Below are 21,435 nucleotides of genomic sequence, written 5' to 3'. Positions count from 1 at the left end.
TCCTGTTATGTCAGGCTATGTTAGGTTAGGTTAGGTCCCAATAGGTTAGATTAGGTTAGTGAGGTGAGGTTAAGTTAGCTTATGTAACGCTAGGAGACGATATTTCTAAACAGGCTGGGAACTTCGGAACTTGACCCGTAAATGTAGCTAACGTACTATGATTATAGCTTCATTTTTTTCCTTGTTTGTGCACATTATAATGTCACCCAACAAGTTAACATCGTTGTTTAGATTCAGTTTATCTCCATCTACTGTTCTGTTCTGAAATAGTTATCCGAAAGTATAATAGTAATGATTTGGAAGCAAATAAACCCAAAAAAAGCTTAGGTACGTTTGTTTTAAAGTCCTCCATCTCCAAAAGTTGTTTACAAAATCCGCCATCTCTAAACTGCTTTCTGCAATAACCGAGAAATGGGATGAGAGAGATTTTTGTCATTTGGTAGTTATAATGAATGTCCAGAAAGCAGTAAAGTATTTCTAAAAAGAAAATTTTATCTCACATAATCTCTGAGTTATCAGTTTTTTATGTTTTTCTCGAAACCGTTTATGAAGGAGATGGCGGATTTAGAAACTATACGCCTCATATGCACACTGATAATAGTGTTCCGATAATAATGTTTGTTTGCTGAGTCTTTCTTACAGAAAAGGGAAAAGTGACTTTTTATTGTCTTAGAAAGATTATCGGCCTCTATTAATAGGAATAATCATTTACAGTGATTACCTTGCAAGAGAGAGACGGTTATGGCGTGCAGGATAATCTAATGTTGTAACAAGGAAAATGAAATGAAATCTTTAAGTTTTACGTCCCACGATTATGCCGAGTAGGCTAAAGGAGACGGAGATGATGAGTAATGAATGAAATGGTGGAATGAAGAAAGTGGGAGGAAACGGGAGAACCCCGAGAAAACCCATGCACGCGGTGTTGGCACACCAAAGCTCACTTGGCGCGAGCTGGGATTTAACCAAGGACCCCATACGCCAAAGGTGAACGCTCTACCATTGAGTCACCGTGGCCTGCTGTTGTAACAAAAGTTCATTATTGTATATGAAAGAAAGAGTAATCATAAACACGAGTTCGTTCAGTTATACAAAAATAACGAACTTTGACTTAAAGAACTTAAAGGCTCATCGTAGCAGAAACAAACTTATCCATTAGATTTTAACCTGCGAAAAGTCAATGTACCATGTTTGTTATCAACCATCCTTCAAAGATCCTGCTTTACACTGTCCGGAAGCCTTTTCTTTCGCCCATCTAATAATCTCTTTCTTCTAAGCTTTTTGATTGGACTTGGTGACTTAGTGCGTATTTCTCATACAAGCAACGTGTCACGTTTATCTTATACGTATTAATTTTACTATTTCTATAATGTTCGGTGACCTGTAGTCGTTGTGAAATAAAAGCTTGTATAGAATTCTAATTCACCTGAATGTTTGCCCCTTTCGAACCAAATATTTTTATCAACATTTTGTTTTCGAAACTCCGCAGTTCTGTTCTTGTATTCGTGTTAGGGAACAACTTCCACATTGGGGCCGCGGTGGCTGTGGTAGAGCGTTCATCTCTGATGCATGGAGTCCCTGGTTCGATCCCAGCTCGCACCATGCGAACTTCTTGGTGGAAAAACTTCGTATGCGTCGGTTTCCTCGGAGTTCTCTCGTTTCTTTCCACTTTCTTCATTCCACCATTTCATTCATTTCTCATCATCACCGTCTCCTTTAGCCTAGCCGGCATAATCGCGAGACGTGAAACAAATATTTCATTTCATTTCAATTTCCACATTCCTACACAATTGGGAGATTGAGTTCTTATTGTTTTAATGTTTTCGATATTTGTTAAGACAATAAAATGCTTTATAGTAGGATAAGCTTTAGTACATAAATAATATGTAATACTTTTCTTCAAGACAAAAATTAAAAACTGTAATTGTTTGTTACTCTGGGTTGATAGCTAAAAGGAACAGCAGTGCTTTCTCAACATCAAGTGTGAGCGAATTGATGTACGAATTCCGAGTTTACACGATTCTGTTTATTAGAAAAACTTCCCTTCTTGTGAAGGTCAACTACTTGCTTTCCCCTTCTGTAGTAAAAAGTGGTGGGAGTTTCCTATCAGGTTGCCTGAAACAGACTTTAGAAGTAAATATTTATGTCTCTCTATAATGTAGAAAGTTAGTTTTTTTCCTACCTTACTGTACACATTTGTTTCGAATATCCTATATAATTGTGTGTATCTGTTATCGTATTGTACACGCACCAAACATACTGCATAGTGATACTACTATGAATGTTGATGCTCACACACAAATACAGCTTCGAATGTTGATGCTCACACACAATTGGTCAGTTAGGATAACAAAGCATGATGTGAAATTTCACAAAAATAACAGAGATCTAACTGTAGGATCCTTCAAAGTATTTGGGTGTGTTCATACAGCAATTTCAATCGAATCTTCAGCTGCCGTATCATACTCTTGAACACCATCCGTATTTTTCCAATTCTTCCTTGCAAACAAACCAATGAATTGTAACTCTCTGAAATTGCGTCACCAAATCATCTTTAACGATTTCGATTATAAATGGTTTATCAAATGCTATCTTGTAATATGCGGTTTCGTAATTCCAGCAAGAAAAATGTATGCTATAACATGGAGATGAAAAGTGACATTATCATTTGTTATGAATTTTCGACTATATGCCAGAAAATTTTCACTTATGTTTCATTTTTACGTGAACCGGGGTTTGAATATTCTCCAGTTCCTTATTTAATTGGCTGAACAGGTACCACATACTTCTGAGAAATATCTACTCACAAACAACCTATACTAGTTCCTGTACTATTCCTTGATCTGTTTGGACAGATCTTAAATCTGAGCTACGTATCTTCGAAAAATTATTTCTACATTTTCGGCACCTTATACCTCTCAACAGACGTGTTTTTCGTCTTACGTTATTAACGTTTTCAGTGATCATCCTTACGGCTTTCCTCTAAGTGGAGACTTGTCACTACCAGTAATATGAAATATACTTTTGTGCTATGTGCCAGTTACATATCTGGGAGAGACTCCGGTAACAAGTTTGCTTCTCCCTATGTTTTCCAAACACATCTATACCACTGTTTACTTCTCCAGAACATTTAGAATGTCTTTACAAAGTACATTATCAAAAAAGAAGTTCTCGTAACAACCTGTATATTACAGCAAATGAAAGTGATCGTTGTCTCCGTATCCGGTCATGTTGGCATTCAATAAAATATGCATGCTAATGCTACAGCCAGCATGATACATCGAATGGTGCTGGTTTGGAGCACCGGTTACTAAATTCCATTCCATACTGCTATCCTTCAATTAGACACGCCATCACTGACAAGCGAACAAAAACTATGCGAGGCGATAAGACTCACTGGGTGAAATAACTTATTTGTAACTGTCAAACATTCTCGTAGTACGTGTCGAAATGAAGTCCAGTAGTGCTGAGGCTCACTCGTATCGGACACTTAACACATTTGTACTTACTGTGTGTGATTGCATGGAATATATCCGACATATTCTCGCAGAATGCTCTAATTATCCAATTATCAGAGAACGCTTGGTTCTGTCGAATGACCTTTCTCGGTTTCTGATGACGTCAATTTTGTTGTCTAGCTTTTGTAAGTGCAAATGATGTCTTTAACATTCTTTGTCTGATACTGGTTATTCTTTTAGCTTTGTGGTTGCTTCTTCTGGGTTTATATGTACCTTTAATTTTTCTTAACCAGTTTTCGTCCTTTAATGTCTTGAGACTGGATTTCAGTCTTGTTTATTTACTTGTTTCTTTCTAATTAATCTTTTAGCTTTTACGACATTTTAACATGTACGTATATCCTTTTTTTATCTACATGTTACATACTTCTGCTTTTATTCTTCGTTTGATGCTCTGCAACTTGCAAATTAATTCCCCTTTATCTTTCCAATTAATCATTCAAAATATCCAATATTTATGTTATACAGACTTATCTTGTATTTTCCTATTGTCTTATGTTTTATATAGTAAGAGAAGTACAATGGTTATTTGATATTGCACTTTTAATATTAATATTTTTGATTCAACAAGCAAAACGCTACTGCCTGGGCTTTCGCTCTGTACTAAAACTTACATTTCTCACTACTGATTTCAATTTCCATGAGCAATTGTCGCTTTACGAAACATGTATTCAATTTGCTAATTTGCACCTATCAATTTTAATATTCTTTAATATGAAATATTTTATCTTAGAAGAAAAAGTACAAAAAATGTCTCAAATTATATATATATATATATATATATATATATATATATATATATATATATATATATATAAAACTTACTACACAGTTAAGAAACATATACACATACACACATGATTATGACAGATGAGATTTATAAATTGGCAGACGTATTGAGTTTCTCCTCATTTACTATAATGTCCAAAAGCTTACGACAAATATCTATCAATCTAATGGAAACACGTTAAATGTCTGGAGTGTCACCGGTCAGGCAGTGACCGTTGCGCCAAGCTGTTGCTGGTACTGTGCTAGGGCAAATTCCACACTACGTGAGGAGCAGCACAACGGCAATTGCTGTGAACTGAACAGATGGTGATAGGGTAAAATGATAGGTTGTGGTGCCAAGGTGACGAAAGTGAAAAGTGCGTTAGATGTGCTGCGATGGACACGGCCTACACAACATACGACAAAACCACATCAGGGAGAAGAAACAGTGACCGGAAGGAAAATCATCAGTGATAAATCTCTTCGAACATTAAAGCGGGTTGTCACTCCAAACCGTCGTGAGACTGCACTGATAGTGACGGAGGAACTCAAGCAGCACATCCTATGTTGACAATCATAGTCTGTTCTCAAAAACATGACATGGAAATATGGAATCGGGTGCAAGGGCGAAACCGCTGACAAAGGATAATAACGCTTTAGCACAACGCTAATGGCGCCGCGAGCATGTAACATGGACTGCAAACGAGTGATGCTTGTTACAGAAGTTACTTTATCCCAATAGCCACACACCCAACGTATGACAATCATGTTTACTCACTTAGTTCTTTCCTTTTCACCTTTTTCATTCTATTTTGTCAAGCACTACATTCCCTAACTCACAAATCATAATCCCGCTCGTCCAATTCATCAATACCTCCCTCCCATGTTTCATAATACATTAAGCTTCTTTCCACTTCAGTATCGCACTTCTGTTTCCGTTCTATTCTTTCCCAACTTATTTCATAGTCTGTTTCTTAGAAGTGCTTATACATAGCATTTTTGCCTTCTTAATATGACGCCTTTATATTATCTTATTCTTACTTCCAGTCTTCTTCCTGTTTGTCCTACGTATTTCATATTAAATTCCTTCCAACTGATTTTATACACCGCCTTCCTCTTCTGGCTTTCTTTTATTTTACCTTTCCCTCTTGCTAAGTTCAAAGTCCTTTTCCCTCCTTTTTTATATGTTTTGACTCCTCCTTTCCTCAGCAGCGTCTTAAGACTCTGTCTTATCACCTAAGCTCTCAATTCGGAACCATCATCATCTACTTTTTCTTCCTTCCTGTCTCTTCTTTCCCTCAAATCATCTTTTCTGTTTCCATTTCCTATGAGTAATCGGTAAAATATTTCCACGTCCACTTTCCTTCTTCTGTTGTCACTATCTATTACTTCTATCCTTCTCTGCAAGTTCCTTATAAAGGTCATTTAGATCCCTACATCTACGTCACTTTTTCTGGCACTATATTCCGTGTACCACCTTGGTCTGAACTTACCATCGACTTTTTTTTTTAATAGTTATATCCATAAAATTTATCTTATTCTCCTCTTACATTTCCATTTTAACTTGCAGAAGGACTCTAAGTCATTTTTCTTCATCCTGAATTTTCTTCGAAAATTTCTTCAATTGAGTTCTAGTCACATTTTGCAAATAAATGGAGAAAATGTGCAACAAGCATCTAATTAAATATTTGCTTTTTGTACAATGCCTAACAATGGCTGAACTCGGACGGCCCTTACCAGATGGAGTAGTGGTTACGATCCATCTCACAAATAGCGATTTACGGAATGGCGGTTGGGTCCGGAAGGAGGTAATGGTACCTCAATGTGTACGTGGTACCTTAGCACGGGAAAGAATGTTCCGTGAGGTAGGCATGGCCGGGATTTAGCAAGACCCCTTTGGAACTCTACGGGTTCCTTGCTTGCATTGATCTCTGTCGTACTGTGATCAAACCACAGGATACAGTATTTTAGAGTTCTGGCATCTAGGAGGTGGTGAATTTGCCTCAACGCTCGAGTATCAACACTGCAGATACTGAAAAACTTTCGCTCGCTAGGGGAGTCGACTCTACCGTTAGGAAACTTGGAGATACTCAGGACTTCGGTCTGGTCATACTTGATGGGCGTAAATCATATCGTAATTGTAAAAGGGAATGATTATGGCACAGTGAGTGAGTTTTCCACTTGAGTAGCGTGCAAGCACTGTAGTGAAGAGTAACCAGGAACTGGATTACAGTTACAAGATGTCAGCCTATATAAAAAGGGCAAATGCTCTACCCTACTCACGATAAACCGGTGTAGTACACACTATTTCATCTATTCGATGGATACTGTGATTACGCTCACAGTACGCATTACCTCCAGTGATTATGTGACCATTTACTTGATCAAGTGCACTTATGATCGAGACGGTTCCGGCTAAGATGCAATTCTCCAAGATGGCAGTGCAACAATTCTCACTGATGAAGTTGTTGAGGTGTAGTTTCATGAAATCGGGATAAACACTAGCACCTCCCTTGGCCTACTCAATCTCAAGATCTCAACATTATCGAATATCTTTGATTAGTTCTAGAGCTCCGATTCGAAAGCAGATAGTCTCTTCCGCCTTCGCAGTCAGAACTGAGAGCTGTACTGCATGAAGAATGGTATGATATTCTTCTGAAAGTCATTCACGTTTTATATGTGTCCATTCCAAGAAGAATCAGAGCCACTCTGTAGGCTAAAGTTGTCCCACGTTGTATTAATCACGTAAGCTGCATTATGTTAAGGTGTTTCCATTACTTTGAAATCATGTTTTCTTTTTTCTTTCTTTTTTTTTTTTTTTTTTTTTTTTTCATCTGAATATTTACTTTAGCCAACACAAGGATGTGACACGAGTGCATGTTTATTCCGAAATTTGTCCTGAATCAGCAATTTACCAGACATCTCCGTTCATCTATTTCAAATTTCGTGTTCATTGTCACTTATGTTGGTTTCAGTCTCAAAAATTTGTTAATTCTACTTTCTCATTTCTTTCGCCCAAACCGTATTTGCTCGGATACTTTCGAGTGCTTCCTTATTCTCTTCTACATTAAAGTCTTTCTTTGAAGGCATCTCTCTCTCTCTCTCTAGTATTTTCTCATAATTTTCCTCTACTTTTTCAGTTTGTGCGGCAGTCGCGTACGTCTGTACCTGTATCTGTAGATCCTAAAGTCTTCACCATCATAATCCTATACACAGCAAATCCTGCTTTCACTACATTCTCTTTCAGGAGCTTATTCAGAATTACTCCCATCCTCAATATCTCCCTTCTAGATAACTAAGTAAAACGTCCTATATCTTTCGCTTCCTAATCTCCATTTCTTCTCACTTCATATCACAAAACTGCAAAATTTAAGATATTTTACTTATCCTCTTAAAAACTTCCTAATTATCACCGCAGGAAAAAATCCGATATTTGTTAACATTAAGCCCCTAGCAAGATTTTATTCTAGGAAAAGGTAAACAGCAATGCTAATAAATTAGGTACATTTAAACACTAGTCTTCCAAGTATCATATAGTCATACACTAGACTATAAGTGAGTATTTTGCCAACCTATTTCTCTCATCCAGGTCTGATAACTAACTACAAGTAAGCAACTTAAAATGTTTACCAAAAAACATAAAATAAAAAGCTCTACGAATTTGTAATGTAACTTGAAAAATAACATTGCTCCATTTAAGAAAATAAAGCATAATTAAAACATAAGAAATCATTGTCTAAAAGGTACATATATATACTCAAATGTAATAATACTACATCATGAAACACATCAAACTGGTTTCTATACTCACCCTTTCAGGAACATACATAATATTGGACGCTTATATAAAAATCAAAATAGAATCGAATACAGCAGAATGTCTACTATTTTAAAATATTAATTTACCTAATTTATAACTCTATTCTAATTAGATAATATAAACATTAATGTATTACAAAATGTACGGTTAACACAGTCAGGAGCACAATTGTATGGCCAAATTCAAATTATAAGCGCTGTCCACAGTAGAACAAAAAAAGTAAAGCATGCATTTGGAAGAAAACAAAATATATATGTAACATGTATACACAAAAACACAATGTATTCATACAATACAAATGACAAAGTAATTAGTAATATATAGACTGATGGTTCTAAAAGCTTAACTGAAAGCGAGACAAATTCCATAAAATACAATATTCACTAGTTCCACTTAAAAAAGCCAGCGTTGTCATCTAATTTCCGCATTGTAATAAGTTAATCATATTCTAAATTTACTTTGATTAATGGTTAATGTACAGTCGAATACTAACGTACATCATACTTCAAAACGGAAATCCACGATACCTCAAAACGGACATTTCAATAGCTTAACAATCCACTAAGTTCATTTCACGATTCAAAAATCAATTGAAGTAGCTATTAAACTATCTGTGCAATTCCTTTTAGATCAACACAGCAAGAAATTCTAAATTTAACTCTATTTACGTAAACTGTCTCGATTGTGCGTAGAGACACGACGATAAGGATAACTTCAAAAGAAAAAATGCGTCGTCGGAAAATCAAACAAGTGATTTTAGGATCGACTGTTCCTTACAAAAATATTCCAATTGTAAGAAAAGCTACCAAAACATTTGAACAAATCATTTGTCCTTCCATAATTGTAACGTTATTTAATAATTTGTGCAATTCGCAAGATAAGACTGTTAGTTAACAACAGGTTACATAAATAAGGCACCTAAGAATGAACCTAAGAAACATGTAAATGAAATCACAAATATAGCGAACCGTGCCATAGAATCGCAAAAGTATTGTGTTTCATATTACCCAATTTGTCAGTAGGTATCAATATTAACACGCGCATGTTCAAGCAGAACATTCTGCAGAACATGCGGCTAACATTAATTCAGTATTTAGAAAATACGGTTGATGAATGCAACACGTTGACATATGTTCAAGTCCGAAGCCTCGTTATCACCACTGAAAGATTTTTAAAGAGTTCTACAAAAATGCTGCAGAAAATCTAAAGCATAACGAAATATTCCGGCAACAACCGATTAGACTGTATACATTACAATATGTCTGTTCTGAGTATGATAGCGCAGGTTAATGTGAAAATGTTAGCCAAAGGCATCGCATGACAGCACTGACCAACAAGATGCATGAGCTGCAAGTGAATTCTTTTCGTTATTCTCAGACAGGAGTTATGGATTAGATTGCCCTTTGGAAATAAGAACTGCACGAGGACTGTGGACAATGGACACAATGACTAAATAGTGGAAATAAGATGCTGTTTAAAGCAGTTACTCTATTTATAAATGGTGTTATTTATGTAGTAGTTTGCAATTTACATCTCCGTCATTGGTCAGCAAATTCGATGTCATCATATTGAAATGAAAATGAAATTGTTGAGTTTTACGTCCCACGGTTATGCCGGTTAGGCTAAAGGAGACGGTGATTGTCATCATATTGTATGAAAATCGTCATTCTAACTTGTGCAAAAGGTGTACACACGTTCTCTATGTACTGTTCCAGTATGAAAGCTTCCCTTCTATTCTGACTAACCTCCAGTGAATTACCACATATTCCCTAGATCACTCGATTATCATTGGCAGAGGGGAAATTGCTGGCAACAGATTCTTGTTAACTTTTGCGCAAAATATCACTTTCAGTTCTATAGTTGAAAGACCCAAGCTTCAACCAATTGATGGCGATAAAAATGTGTGAATACAAATATATGTATACATTAGCTGGCACACGAAAAACCGACTGCGTTTTACGACCATGTATACAAACAGATGGAGCCCCTCCTTGCTACGTCAGTGTGTGGTTGGCTATTTCAAAAGTACAATGAATGTCTTGCACCATGACAAACTGATCACAGCCGTATGTACAGTAGTTTTTCAAGATCTGAACCAACTATTAGCGTAAGTTTATGGTCACTAAGTTTGCAGGGCTTACCTACTTGCGGCTTTTTATCTGTGGAGTGATTTGAAGAGAAATACTTGCAAATAATCCACAAATATCTTAAGAAAAATGAGTAAAGTTCGGAGGACTGACACCGTTGAATTCTATCACATATATGGCACCATGTTGTGGTATACTGAGAGCGTATTAACGCATATACAATTTTATAATTATTATTTTCATTGGCTCGTTTCATTTTTAGAATCAATGCTTACGTTAGCTACGAGACAGCAGGAAGGCTTTTCGTGTGCCAGCCTATATATTTAAGACTATTTCACTGATGAATAAAATTTAATTAGGTACATATTTTTATTTTTTCTGATGGCGTTTAAATGTGAAACACAGACTGAAATTAGCTGAGGAGTCACGAAAGCGGATAATAAAATCTTGAGCTCTACAAAACCAGGAATCAAAAAGCAAATGGAATTAAGAAATTGGGTTAACTAAACTGCAACTATTACGTTTGGAAGAAAAAATCTAAGACATACATACCCCGTCATGGATCATGGATTTCCACGTATGTTCCAGTTTTTTCTTCAGCCGGTAGCTTTGAAGGATGTCGATAATACCTAGGAACAATAATAATCGCTCACCCTTCGCATTTCTGGCAGGGATGCCCCCGGGACTAGAAAGAAAGGCACTAATAAAACTTCAATACTTCCTCTATTAACAAGACCCTTACACAGCATGTTCAATAAACACTCACTGCAACCAGCATTCAATACAAAAATTACACAAACCCTGCACGAAAAAAAGAGATGCATTCCAAGGGGTATTTCTGAAAAGGAGAAAAATAAAGCACACCCAGGTATTGACATTATTGTAATTTTCAATTATGTGATTAGGGTTTCCACGTATCCTGGAACTGATTTTTGTTAAATAGTTAGAAAAGATACAATACGAATGCATGCACATAGAAAAGAAACGAATACAATGGTTTCCAATATGAGAATGCATTCCCTAGGGGAAGAGATAGGGCAGCAAAAGAGGCCTGGACTACTAAAAGAGTGTACCTATAAGTTACAGAAATTGAGAAATAATTAATCAATGCCTCCTTATCTGTAAATTAAATATGCAATGTAAATAAGCCATGGTCATGTTCTTCACGAATGATGAACACAACTGGATTACTACAGAACAATTTGTGGAATGAAAATATGAGGAACTACAGGGATACGCCGGAAAACTCAATGCCAGTGCCTTCCACTTTTGTTTTTTCGCTAAGGAAGAATGATACAATCGTTTCACCGAGTTTCGTCACCCTACGATTGTTATGCAACCTTTAGTCTTAGAATACAGTGAGCGCCCCTCATAAGGCCCGACTTAAGTGTTTGTTACATAGTCAAGGTGAGGAAGAAATGGATATTTCGATTGTTTCGTGGATTTTATCTGAATCTATGCTCATAACCGGAATCATTAAAGAATAAAAGAAGTACTATAGCTATGTTTTTACACTGGGGAAACGAGTAGGTAATTAAGTTACTGCATTACAATGTATATATACACATACAATTTTCTGTAGTTAGTGATTCAAAATAACTGATTTTCTGTAAGTTGGCCACTTTGACTGGAACTGATGTTAAGCAACATACACAAGTTTCAGTGCAATGGATATTCTAACTATATTATTAAATCATGACGTCTGATGCACTGCTGCAGGCATGCCAAACTCAGTATCTCAATAGTCATCAGTACACAGTAGTGTGGGTTGCAAGAATATAACTTTAGTAGTTTTCATATTTTTACTTTGATGGATTTAATGTATAATATCGTGATTCTTTAAAAATTCCGAGTAGTAGATAGATACATATGGATGAATCAAGTGATTTTGACACTTCCACTGTCAACCTAAGTGCAAGTATCTAAAACTCACATTTTCGATTCTAATCAATACGTCTACCAGGTAAAGAAAATAGAGGCCGGTGTATGCTTCACTTTATTTTCACGTAAATACATTTTCATCCCTCACTGATCGATGATCTATTTGCTCTTTAAAGTTTCTTCTTTTACAAACTTAAATAAAAATTTCAATTTTCTCTTTCATTATAATATTTATAAGTTAATGCAAAACATAGTCATTATAAGTTTCATATGTAACTCAAGAGTTTGGAATCCAGCGATAACAAATGGGCAACATATATTGGCAGAAATACGTCATGTTTAACCTGTGCATTGTGTCTTTCCAGATACCTATCTTTCTCCTGCAACCAGCTTTCGGATGTCTGAAGACATGTTGCTCGCACTTAGCGATTTTCAGAACAGAGATCAGATGAATGTTTAGGATTATATGTTAACCTGGATCTCTCTGGGGATTCATTTCTTTTCATAAATGAGAGAAGTTGTTCACACTGATATATACTACCGAACATGGAAATTTACAATGCAAATTTACAATTTTGCGAACCGCGCAGTCAAGTTTTTGTAAAATTCGGGGATATCCACTGAAGGTTTGCCTTAAGTTGAGTTAAGCCACATTGATTTTTTTATTAATTTTATCTGGAAATGGACTGGCCCTTTCTCAAGAATACCTAAATAGGTACAATAAGAAAATAATTATAGATCCATTCCATGTGACGGAACGGGACGTTTGAACACATTTACACAACGTCGCAACAATTAGCAACACAAATTCCCGATTGCTTTTGAAATAAAAGAAGAAATTATATTTGGTATTTCTATGCCAGAATATGTGCAATGAGGAACACACTATTGTTTATAGATTAATTAAAGTGCTTATGACGGAACGAGGCCCGGAACAGGAAAGTAATGCAGATAAAGGGACTTGGCTGAAATTTGTGTTAAGTTTCCCAAGCACTCTATGCCATAATCTTATCGATGATAGTACTACTTATGTCTCTCAAAATAGTGCAGCTTCAGTGCTGACAACTGATTAGGTTAGGTAACACTTTAAATTATATTCGTAACGGAATAGGGCATAGAATGTGATAGAAAGGGCCACTTCTGGAAACTTAAGAAAATCCGAGATAATTGATAGGTTTTAAACGTATATTTTTATTAAAATATCAATATGAATACAATGTTTAATATAATATACTACGATGAAACTATGTGTAATATAGTAATACGAAATGAAATACTGGCAAATAATACAAAGCAGAATACTTATGTGCACCAATGGAGAATTTATTCCATGGATTCTTCAAGGAAAGTGTATCTTTCACGACCGTCTATGTTACGGGTCGTAAGATATTTTAAAATATCGATGCTCAGAGTCTCTAGTTTTTTATTATTATTATTATTATTATTATTATTTTATAAATGGCGCCTCGCTTTCTGCTCCATCCGATAAAAGAATTTGCCCGATGAACTATTTAACAAACTTTTAATCAGCGACTCGGACAATAAACGCCTCTAATTGAAGCCGCATCCGGAACAATCAATGAATTTATTAGTACATATGGTAGCACTGGTTCAACATAGTGGACAGAATAAATGTCTAGAAGTGTCTTGGATGGTCTGCCAAGTGTATTCGCAATTCTTCTTTCTCCTTCAGCACGTTTTCTTTGTACAAAACAAAACTGCCGTTGAATTTGACACTGCACATGCACACTCACAAAAAGTCTTTGCATCATCGATATTAAATCTTCTACCTAACACTGAGTGCTACACAAGACCTTTTAATTCATCAACATTCCCATTACCATAACTAGCACCCCCCCCCCCAAAAAAAAATCAACATCAGAGCAACTAAAACTGCTCTTGAAGAAGTGTCATATTACACAAAGTGAACCACTGTTTAAATTGGCGGACTGTTTCATCAGAGAAAATATTACTGCTTTTATGATGGACATAGTTTTTTTAATTGTTTCTAATAACACCCCCAGGAAAGCATAATTTCTAATAACACCATCAGAAAAGCACTAGTGATATAGTTATCGTGAATAAGTTCATCATTTACAAAGGCGTAAATAAGAAAATGTGCATCCTACAGCAGTAAATATGGAAACCTGGTGAGTTCCAAAGTATGCAGCCCGAATTTCGTCTTGATGTCGAACTCACAGATTTCTGCAAAACAAATCTGTAGAAGAGCTTCTCCATTAACCATACTTTTCTTTCTCAAATGAGTGTCTGTTCTGCATTTTTACTAGAGAACTGGTTAATAAATTGAAGTACTTTGTTTACTATATCAGGGTGTCTACTAAAATTCCGAAATGAAATTTCGTGACTTTTTCGTGACCTTTTCTTTACCAAATCATAAAATTTCCTAATATTTTCAAGAGCGAATTAGGCCGAATTTTCATCCAAGCGATAGAAACATACTTTGCTTGCGATTTGGTAGCGTCTAAAGCCGACCATAGACATTTTTGGTGGTGAACTTTGACGTTTTATAGAACAAAATTTTCCAATATGTACTTACATTTGAACAGTTAAAAAAAAAATCGTGACCCAAAAGCTAAATTTCGTGACTTGCACGACCATTTTCTGATTTCGTGACTTTCGTGACCGATAGACACCCTGTATATCAGCGAAAGCCTCACTTATCCGTTTTTGTTTCATGTCTTTAATAATTTTTCCTTTTGTTGCCCCCCTCCTCCTCCCCCGCACACACACACAAAAAGTTATTTCAGATATGTCATCAGCACAATTTCTGTATTTGCACTGAAAGGTATGAACTCTACGTGTTTTATATATAATACGCCAGTCACACAAGATTCGTTCTCGTCACTACAAACAATATTTGTGATTAATTCCAACGATTTAGTCAGAAAGTCCTTAGAATGGCGAGAAGGTATACTCAGAAGTAAGTTAATGTTTTCGTAGTAACTGCATTCGCAACTATGATTAGGTATCTCGCTCAGGGAAAGAACAAATTTGGGGCGACGGAACAAAACTTCGACTTTCTTATTTTGGTATCATGGTGGTCCTTTTTGAAAATCTAGGAAACTTCTGCCATCGTACCCACCATGTTGTGAAGTCAACTTTTTCCAGTGACAGCGATAAAATACACAAAAAAGTTTTTTTTTTTTTTTTTTTTTTTTTCATAACAACAAGTTTGAGTGCCCTCGTTTAATGCTATATTTCTGATGATACTAACAGTCCGAATTGCAATATGTTTATCATTTTTTCCCTCAGTTTCGTTCTTGGCGCTTTAATCCACTGTCCCCATGACGGAACGGGACACATTTTCAGTTCATGAGTGCGGCTGTTTTAAAGACATGAAACGAAATAGAAACAACTAGTGAATTATGTCCTTTCGTAGTCGTTTATCTTATACAGCATTCCAAATACAAATCCTTTAAAAACAAACTGAAAATTTTCATCGTCTGTGACGGAACGGAATAAACAATACATTAGTATTTTAAATGGAAGTATGACATTTATTTTTTAGATAAGAAAATATACGCCTATTCGTAGTGTATATAACAAAATGAACATACAACTACATTTCATAAAAACGATGTCAAACCTCTGCTTCTAAATCAGATTTCTTTTGGGAAAAAAATCACCACGTTTAATATTGGCAACCATCTTGCTTTAGAAGATGGAATTACACTTTAAACAATATTACTAGTCAATAATCAACCCTGTTTCTGAAATCAAAATTCAATTTTGACAATATTGAGTTCACTTTTCGTGGAATGGCCCTTTCTCCGGGTGAACTGACGGTTGCAGAAAATGACTAGAGAGACCCGAGTTTGACATGCTTACGCTGAAGTGTGCTTGTACAATCAATAATAATCAACAGCCTTCGGTTAGAACTCGAACTAATAACAGGGATTTTTTTTTATTTTTTTATTTTTTTAACGAAAAAAGCTAGGGCCCATATAATGTTGAAATCACTATTCTGGAGAATATGTTCTGCCTACAACAAATTATGTATAAAAATATATATATCATATGTAAAATGTCTTGTAAAACAATAAAAAAATTGTAAAAATGTAAACACTGTAATTGGACTCATTCTGTTGTGTTGATAAACAAATAATAAATAATCTCCGAGATTTGGCAAATCGAAAGTAAATCAATTTGAAATGGATTTGCATTATTATCTATCAGTTTAGATCGTAAGTATCCTCGGCAATTGTATTTACTAGCAAATGGACAGAAATAGAAACAGTGAAAGCTATAAAATATCATCGTATTTCCCACAGTAGGTCTTATAGTCAGGGTAGCTGCTTAAACGGGACTAATCCATTCGACCATGCTCATATAGGAGCATGTAAAATATATCAGATACCAGAAAAGTCAGAAAGTTACATTACAAAATGCTCATTATCCGCTAAACTAAGTTTAAGTTACGGGGGTAATTTAATATTATAATATACACAACGTGCCAAAATGCAATCATTACTTACAAACAAGACATTTTATTGAGAAACGGTAAGTAAATTAGTCATATTAGAGAGGAAAATAATTTTCAAACCAAACAAAATTATTATACTGAAAATATTTCACCTTCCTAGAGCACATTCGAAATTGTTTCAAATCTTTCAGCCATTTGTTGCTTGTGTTTTATTTGTATTATTCTTCTCATCTAATAGAAAGTTGACAGACAATAGCGAGAAAGATGATTTCAAGAAAGAAAGAAGAAAGAAAGAAATTAAAATACTCGCACGGCTAGGTCATGAGTTGGGATTAGAAACAGGCGAGGCAGAAATCTCGTGAGCACAAGGAAATCGAGGATGATAAATCGGAAAGTAGTAAAAAAGTAAATAGAGATACCAGAAGTACAATATACACTCAGCCAGTGGAAAGCAGAGGTATTACATATATGGCAAGATATTATGCAATTACGGAGTCACGACTAATAAGTAATTTTTGGTCTACGAAAGAAAAAAATGTTTCATAAAAAAAGTAATGTCAATATATTTAAAAGCAGAAATTAATTTGTAATATAGTATAGTATTCTCCAGAACTAAAATATTTCTCCTCTCTGAAAAGCGTTAAGTTCTGAAGAAAGGAAAAACATCAAGAGCAAAAAAACATGGTATCACAAAAGCACGAAGAAACAAGATGAACACAACAGTACAAAATAGTTGTTGAGAAAATAATCAAACAGTATACGACCAAATTTCGAGAAAAGTATTCGCAACAAATTAGAAAGTATGAATTAGTTTCATCGGGAGAAAGAAGTGAAAAGATTTTTCAGTCCATATGATCATATTGACTGGAATGTCATTAATAGTTAATTTGCAGTTGTTTTTACGACAGTGCCTTCTGTGTAACACACTTTTTATATTAGCTAGACCTGTACAATAGTCGTTTAATCCAACTTTCGTGCAGGTTAGATAATGTGGTGAGAAATGGCATATTATGTGCAAAGTAATCTTCCATCATCTGTAATACCCCCGCCAACTGTGCCGGATTCCAGTCCCGGTGTAGATCACAATTTAATTTAGGAACGGAAACTCAAAAAATCCCCACCTTGCTTTTGAGGATTCTGTAATTCAATTCAATCAAATATCTTAATTACCGAATTTTCGCTTACGGATGCCAGCATTGACAAGACATAGGTCAGAAAATGTTTCACTGAGATAGACTACATGGGAATTACTACATGAAGAGTTTTTATTAACCATGTAAATATCTTCAAAATGTTACTTCACATGTAATTCCCCGATATTCTAGCTCCATTAAAACCTTCCCTTATGTATGTCTTGGTAATGCAGACAGCTGCCAACGAAAATACGATGTTTAACGTATTTGCTTGAACTCAACTACAGGATACAGAACAAGACGAGTACGCTCTCAGTTGATTGATGGCCATTCGATTACGTAAGAATGTAAAATAGAAACGAATAATTAACCGAACATTTGAATTCTACATTTCTTTCTATAGATACTGTGCTTCGGGTAGCTTTTTTTTTCTTTCTTTTTTTTGATTCAGTAAATTGGTATACTACCAACTATGAAAAAAAAAATCCAATTACTGAAAACATATAGAAAGGGCATGCTGACAGATGAGACAGACATACAACACAGTCTTGACACTCACGGCACATCCTCCTCTTCATCGATTGGTTCGCTTTCCGCTTGGATACTCTCCATGGCAGTGGAATGCGCAACAAGTTTTTGCCGGTTGATCGACCGACTACGATTAAGTTTTGCAGCTTCCGAAGTTTCTACCTCGCCAGCCGCCGCCGTTTTTTGTTGTTCTGCAGCAGAATGACGTTCCTGCGGAAGAAAATACATGCAATGCAATGATGCAATGACTAACGTGAATAAAAAAAAATCACTTTCGTATTAGAATATTTCATTGTTAAATGTATATTTGAAGTTTTATAATGAGTACTTATGTGTACAACTATTTCAAGAAATTCTCTGTCATCGCTTGGCTTTTCATTCCCTTCTGTGGTCTTGTTCACAACAATCTATTATAGGATGAAAAGGGAATACACGAATTAAAAACTGGAATATGAAAAGTGAATACACGAATTAAAAACTGGAATATGAAAAGGAAAAGCTTTAGCTTTAATATCTCAAGGTGCTAAAAACGAAATCCACTTGTTATAGTTGTTCTGATTACCGACGTTAAAAAAAGGCCATACGTCAGCTGACACCAATATCCTTCTAAAATTACTGCCCGTTTTAAATTTAATTCTGGATGCTTCCGTAAATTATATACGGATTATAGGGTGGCCCATTTTAATCTTTCCATGGAAATATCTCGAAAACGGTTGCAGATACATAAACCGAACAAAAATTCAAATAAGAAATCAGATGGGGCATGTCGAATGGTATTATCGCGGTGTCCCCCAGGGCCGCCCTTCATGGGGGCCCAGGGCCCAACTTTAAAAGTTTAAATGGAAATATTGGTCGAGTAATATTTCATTTGGTTGATCTTTAAAAACTAAAGAGCACTGTGGAAAATTTTTTTATATCGGTCACCGTTTTCAAAATGGCCGCCAAGAATGGTGCCCGTATCACATAAAACGTCTAGTACCACTAATATGAAAATGGTTGCGATAAATGAACAGAATAAAACTGTAGTAGAGGAAATCACAGAGGTAGGTATCATTTCACGGTTCGAGAATAATGCAAGAAAAAGATGATTTAAGTAAAAGAAACATAATGCAAAGGAGGATATCTAATTCTTAGAAAAGTATTTTTCCGACCTTCCTTCGTAAGTGGATGAAGCGGGAATGAATAGTAAAATCTCAAATCAGAACCCCACTTTTACTTGCAATAGGTATGCTTTGTGTGAAACATTATTGTGTACAAGTGACTGATACTGTAATTAATAAAAATAAGGTGAAACTCGGTTTGAAAGTTAACACGCATTTGTATTGTAACGTGAGATTTGATGTGAAAAGAGAAGCAACTGAAATGCGAAGCAAAGGTTTATACATTGTTAATTATTATGTAGGTTATGTTAATTATTTTCATATTATTGGTACTGGACGTTTTATCTGATACAGGCACTAATGTCTTGACGGTCATTTTGAAAAGGGTGACCGATATGAAAGATCTTTTGCCACAGTTATCTTTAGTTTTTAAAGATCTATCGAATGAGATATCACTCGACCCATGTTTCCATTTAAACTTCCCAAGTTGGGTCCGGGACCCCCATGAAAGGTGGCCCTGGTGGGCACCGCGATAATCCTATTCGATGTGCCCTGTGCCCCATGGCATTTCTTATTCGAGTTATTGTTCGGTTTATTTATCTTCAACCATCTTCGAGATATTCCCGTGGAAAGATTAAAACGGGCCACCCTGTACACACTCTAGTATAATATGGTATGTAAAAGAATACAAAGTGTATATCAGCGTAAAAACTTTTTAAGCGTAAGTCTTTTCTTCCAAGTTTCTTATGACCTTAATGTTACTCTTTAGCCACACTGAAACTTCTCATGAAAAGACGCACCATCATCCGAGTCTAATTTGCTCTTTCGGCTTAAGCTTAAAAATTTTCCTTCTAACTTATAAATCAAGAACAAAGCTCTTGATTCTCTAAGGAATTCAATCCTTCAACGAGTGCAAAATAACAAATCCTGCTCCTCAAATATGCATTTAATTAAAACTTAACTTTAATACGAAACTTCTGAAAAAAGTCAGTTTAAATTACTATACTAATAATCATCCATTGTTGTTAGGATACACAATACCGTAACTGACTTCAAGGAATGGTAACAATCTAAATCTTAACTCTGGTCGCATAAACCCCAGCAGCTTGACTGGAACAAAACGGTAACTTTAACCCTGGGCCATTTACTTTTACTATCGACATTAGCGATACGATGCGGCTTAGCTGTAACGCTTTTGCATCTACCAGAGTTGACGGTGGCGTTCTCACTGCTTTGTCGATTAGTATAAGATTGCATGGTATCTGGCATTTCTCAAACCCAATGTTCCTTTTTAATACTTCTTTTCTTCTTAGTCTGTTAAAGCGTTAAGAAAGTCCTTACAAATGATTTCTTCTCTGTGTTTATGTGAGTACTTCTAATTTATGTAGAAAATTGTTTTCTATGATTGGTTTGAGATTATTTAGTTTCCTATCTCACACACTATGATATTCAAAATAACTCTACCTATGGAAAAATCCACCCTACTTGATTTACAGGTGACTTATTTGGTGACCATCGTTACCCTGTGGAATAGCTCTGATTCGACCTGGAATGGAGGATTGTAAGTCATAGTTTCCCCGAGTAATATTTTACCATTCCTTATGCGGTGCAACACTGAAGTTTCACCAGCGAAGACGAAGGAGGATATCTGTTCCGCATTCTGAGGTCCAGAACTGACCTGTAAGTATTAGGCGGGGCAGGAGAAATGGTGTAGTTTATTCCGATGTTCATGACACCAGGGCTTAACAGTTTCAGCAATATGAATTGTCGCATTGTCATCTACGAAAATTGAGTCATTGGCCGGGAACAACGTACGGACCACAGATGCACGTGGTCATAGACAGCAATGCGTAAAACTACAGGACTCACGAAATTGCGGCCAAGAACATCACAGGGCCGCCACACAGTGGTCACAATTCTTAAAAACGTGGACAAAAATCGAAACCGTAATTTAGTCTTCCTATCTCAGTGCATACGAGTTTTTGAGGTTGCTGATGTCCAATTTGTCCAATAGTTTGAACAAACTTAAAAAAGCACATAAAATATGGCGGACTTATAATGAAAAATACTTTGATTTCAATAAAAATTAATACTGGAAGTTTCCGACGTCACTGATTTCAAATTTCACATTACCTTTTTGAAAACGTAAAATGGCAGATACA

The 21,435-nt window shown here is 35.7% G+C and overlaps 1 protein-coding gene across 4 annotated transcripts in view; it reads right to left on the bottom strand.

The window, feature by feature from the left end:
* The window catches only part of PIP5K59B (Phosphatidylinositol 4-phosphate 5-kinase 59B), a 296,829-nt gene that overhangs the window by 93,042 nt on the left and 182,352 nt on the right, over window positions 1–21,435 (bottom strand). For all 4 annotated transcript variants that reach the window (XR_014128028.1, XR_014128029.1, XM_081736326.1 and 1 more), the window contains exons 10-11: window positions 18,205–18,383; window positions 10,740–10,887 (exon numbers count right to left, since the gene is read on the bottom strand). Coding sequence is in view for 2 of the 4 variants with exons in the window: in XM_081736326.1 (XP_081592452.1) it covers window positions 10,740–10,887; window positions 18,205–18,383 (327 nt within the window). In the remaining 2 variants the exon portion in view is untranslated. The remainder of the gene's footprint in view (window positions 1–10,739; window positions 10,888–18,204; window positions 18,384–21,435) is intronic.

Source organism: Thermobia domestica, chromosome 13 (genome assembly GCF_964235325.1).
Source record: "Thermobia domestica chromosome 13, izTheDome1.hap1.1, whole genome shotgun sequence".
Lineage (NCBI taxonomy): Eukaryota > Metazoa > Arthropoda > Insecta > Zygentoma > Lepismatidae > Thermobia > Thermobia domestica.
Note: the sequence above shows the minus strand (reverse complement) of the source record. Positions and strands in the feature narration are given on the sequence as shown.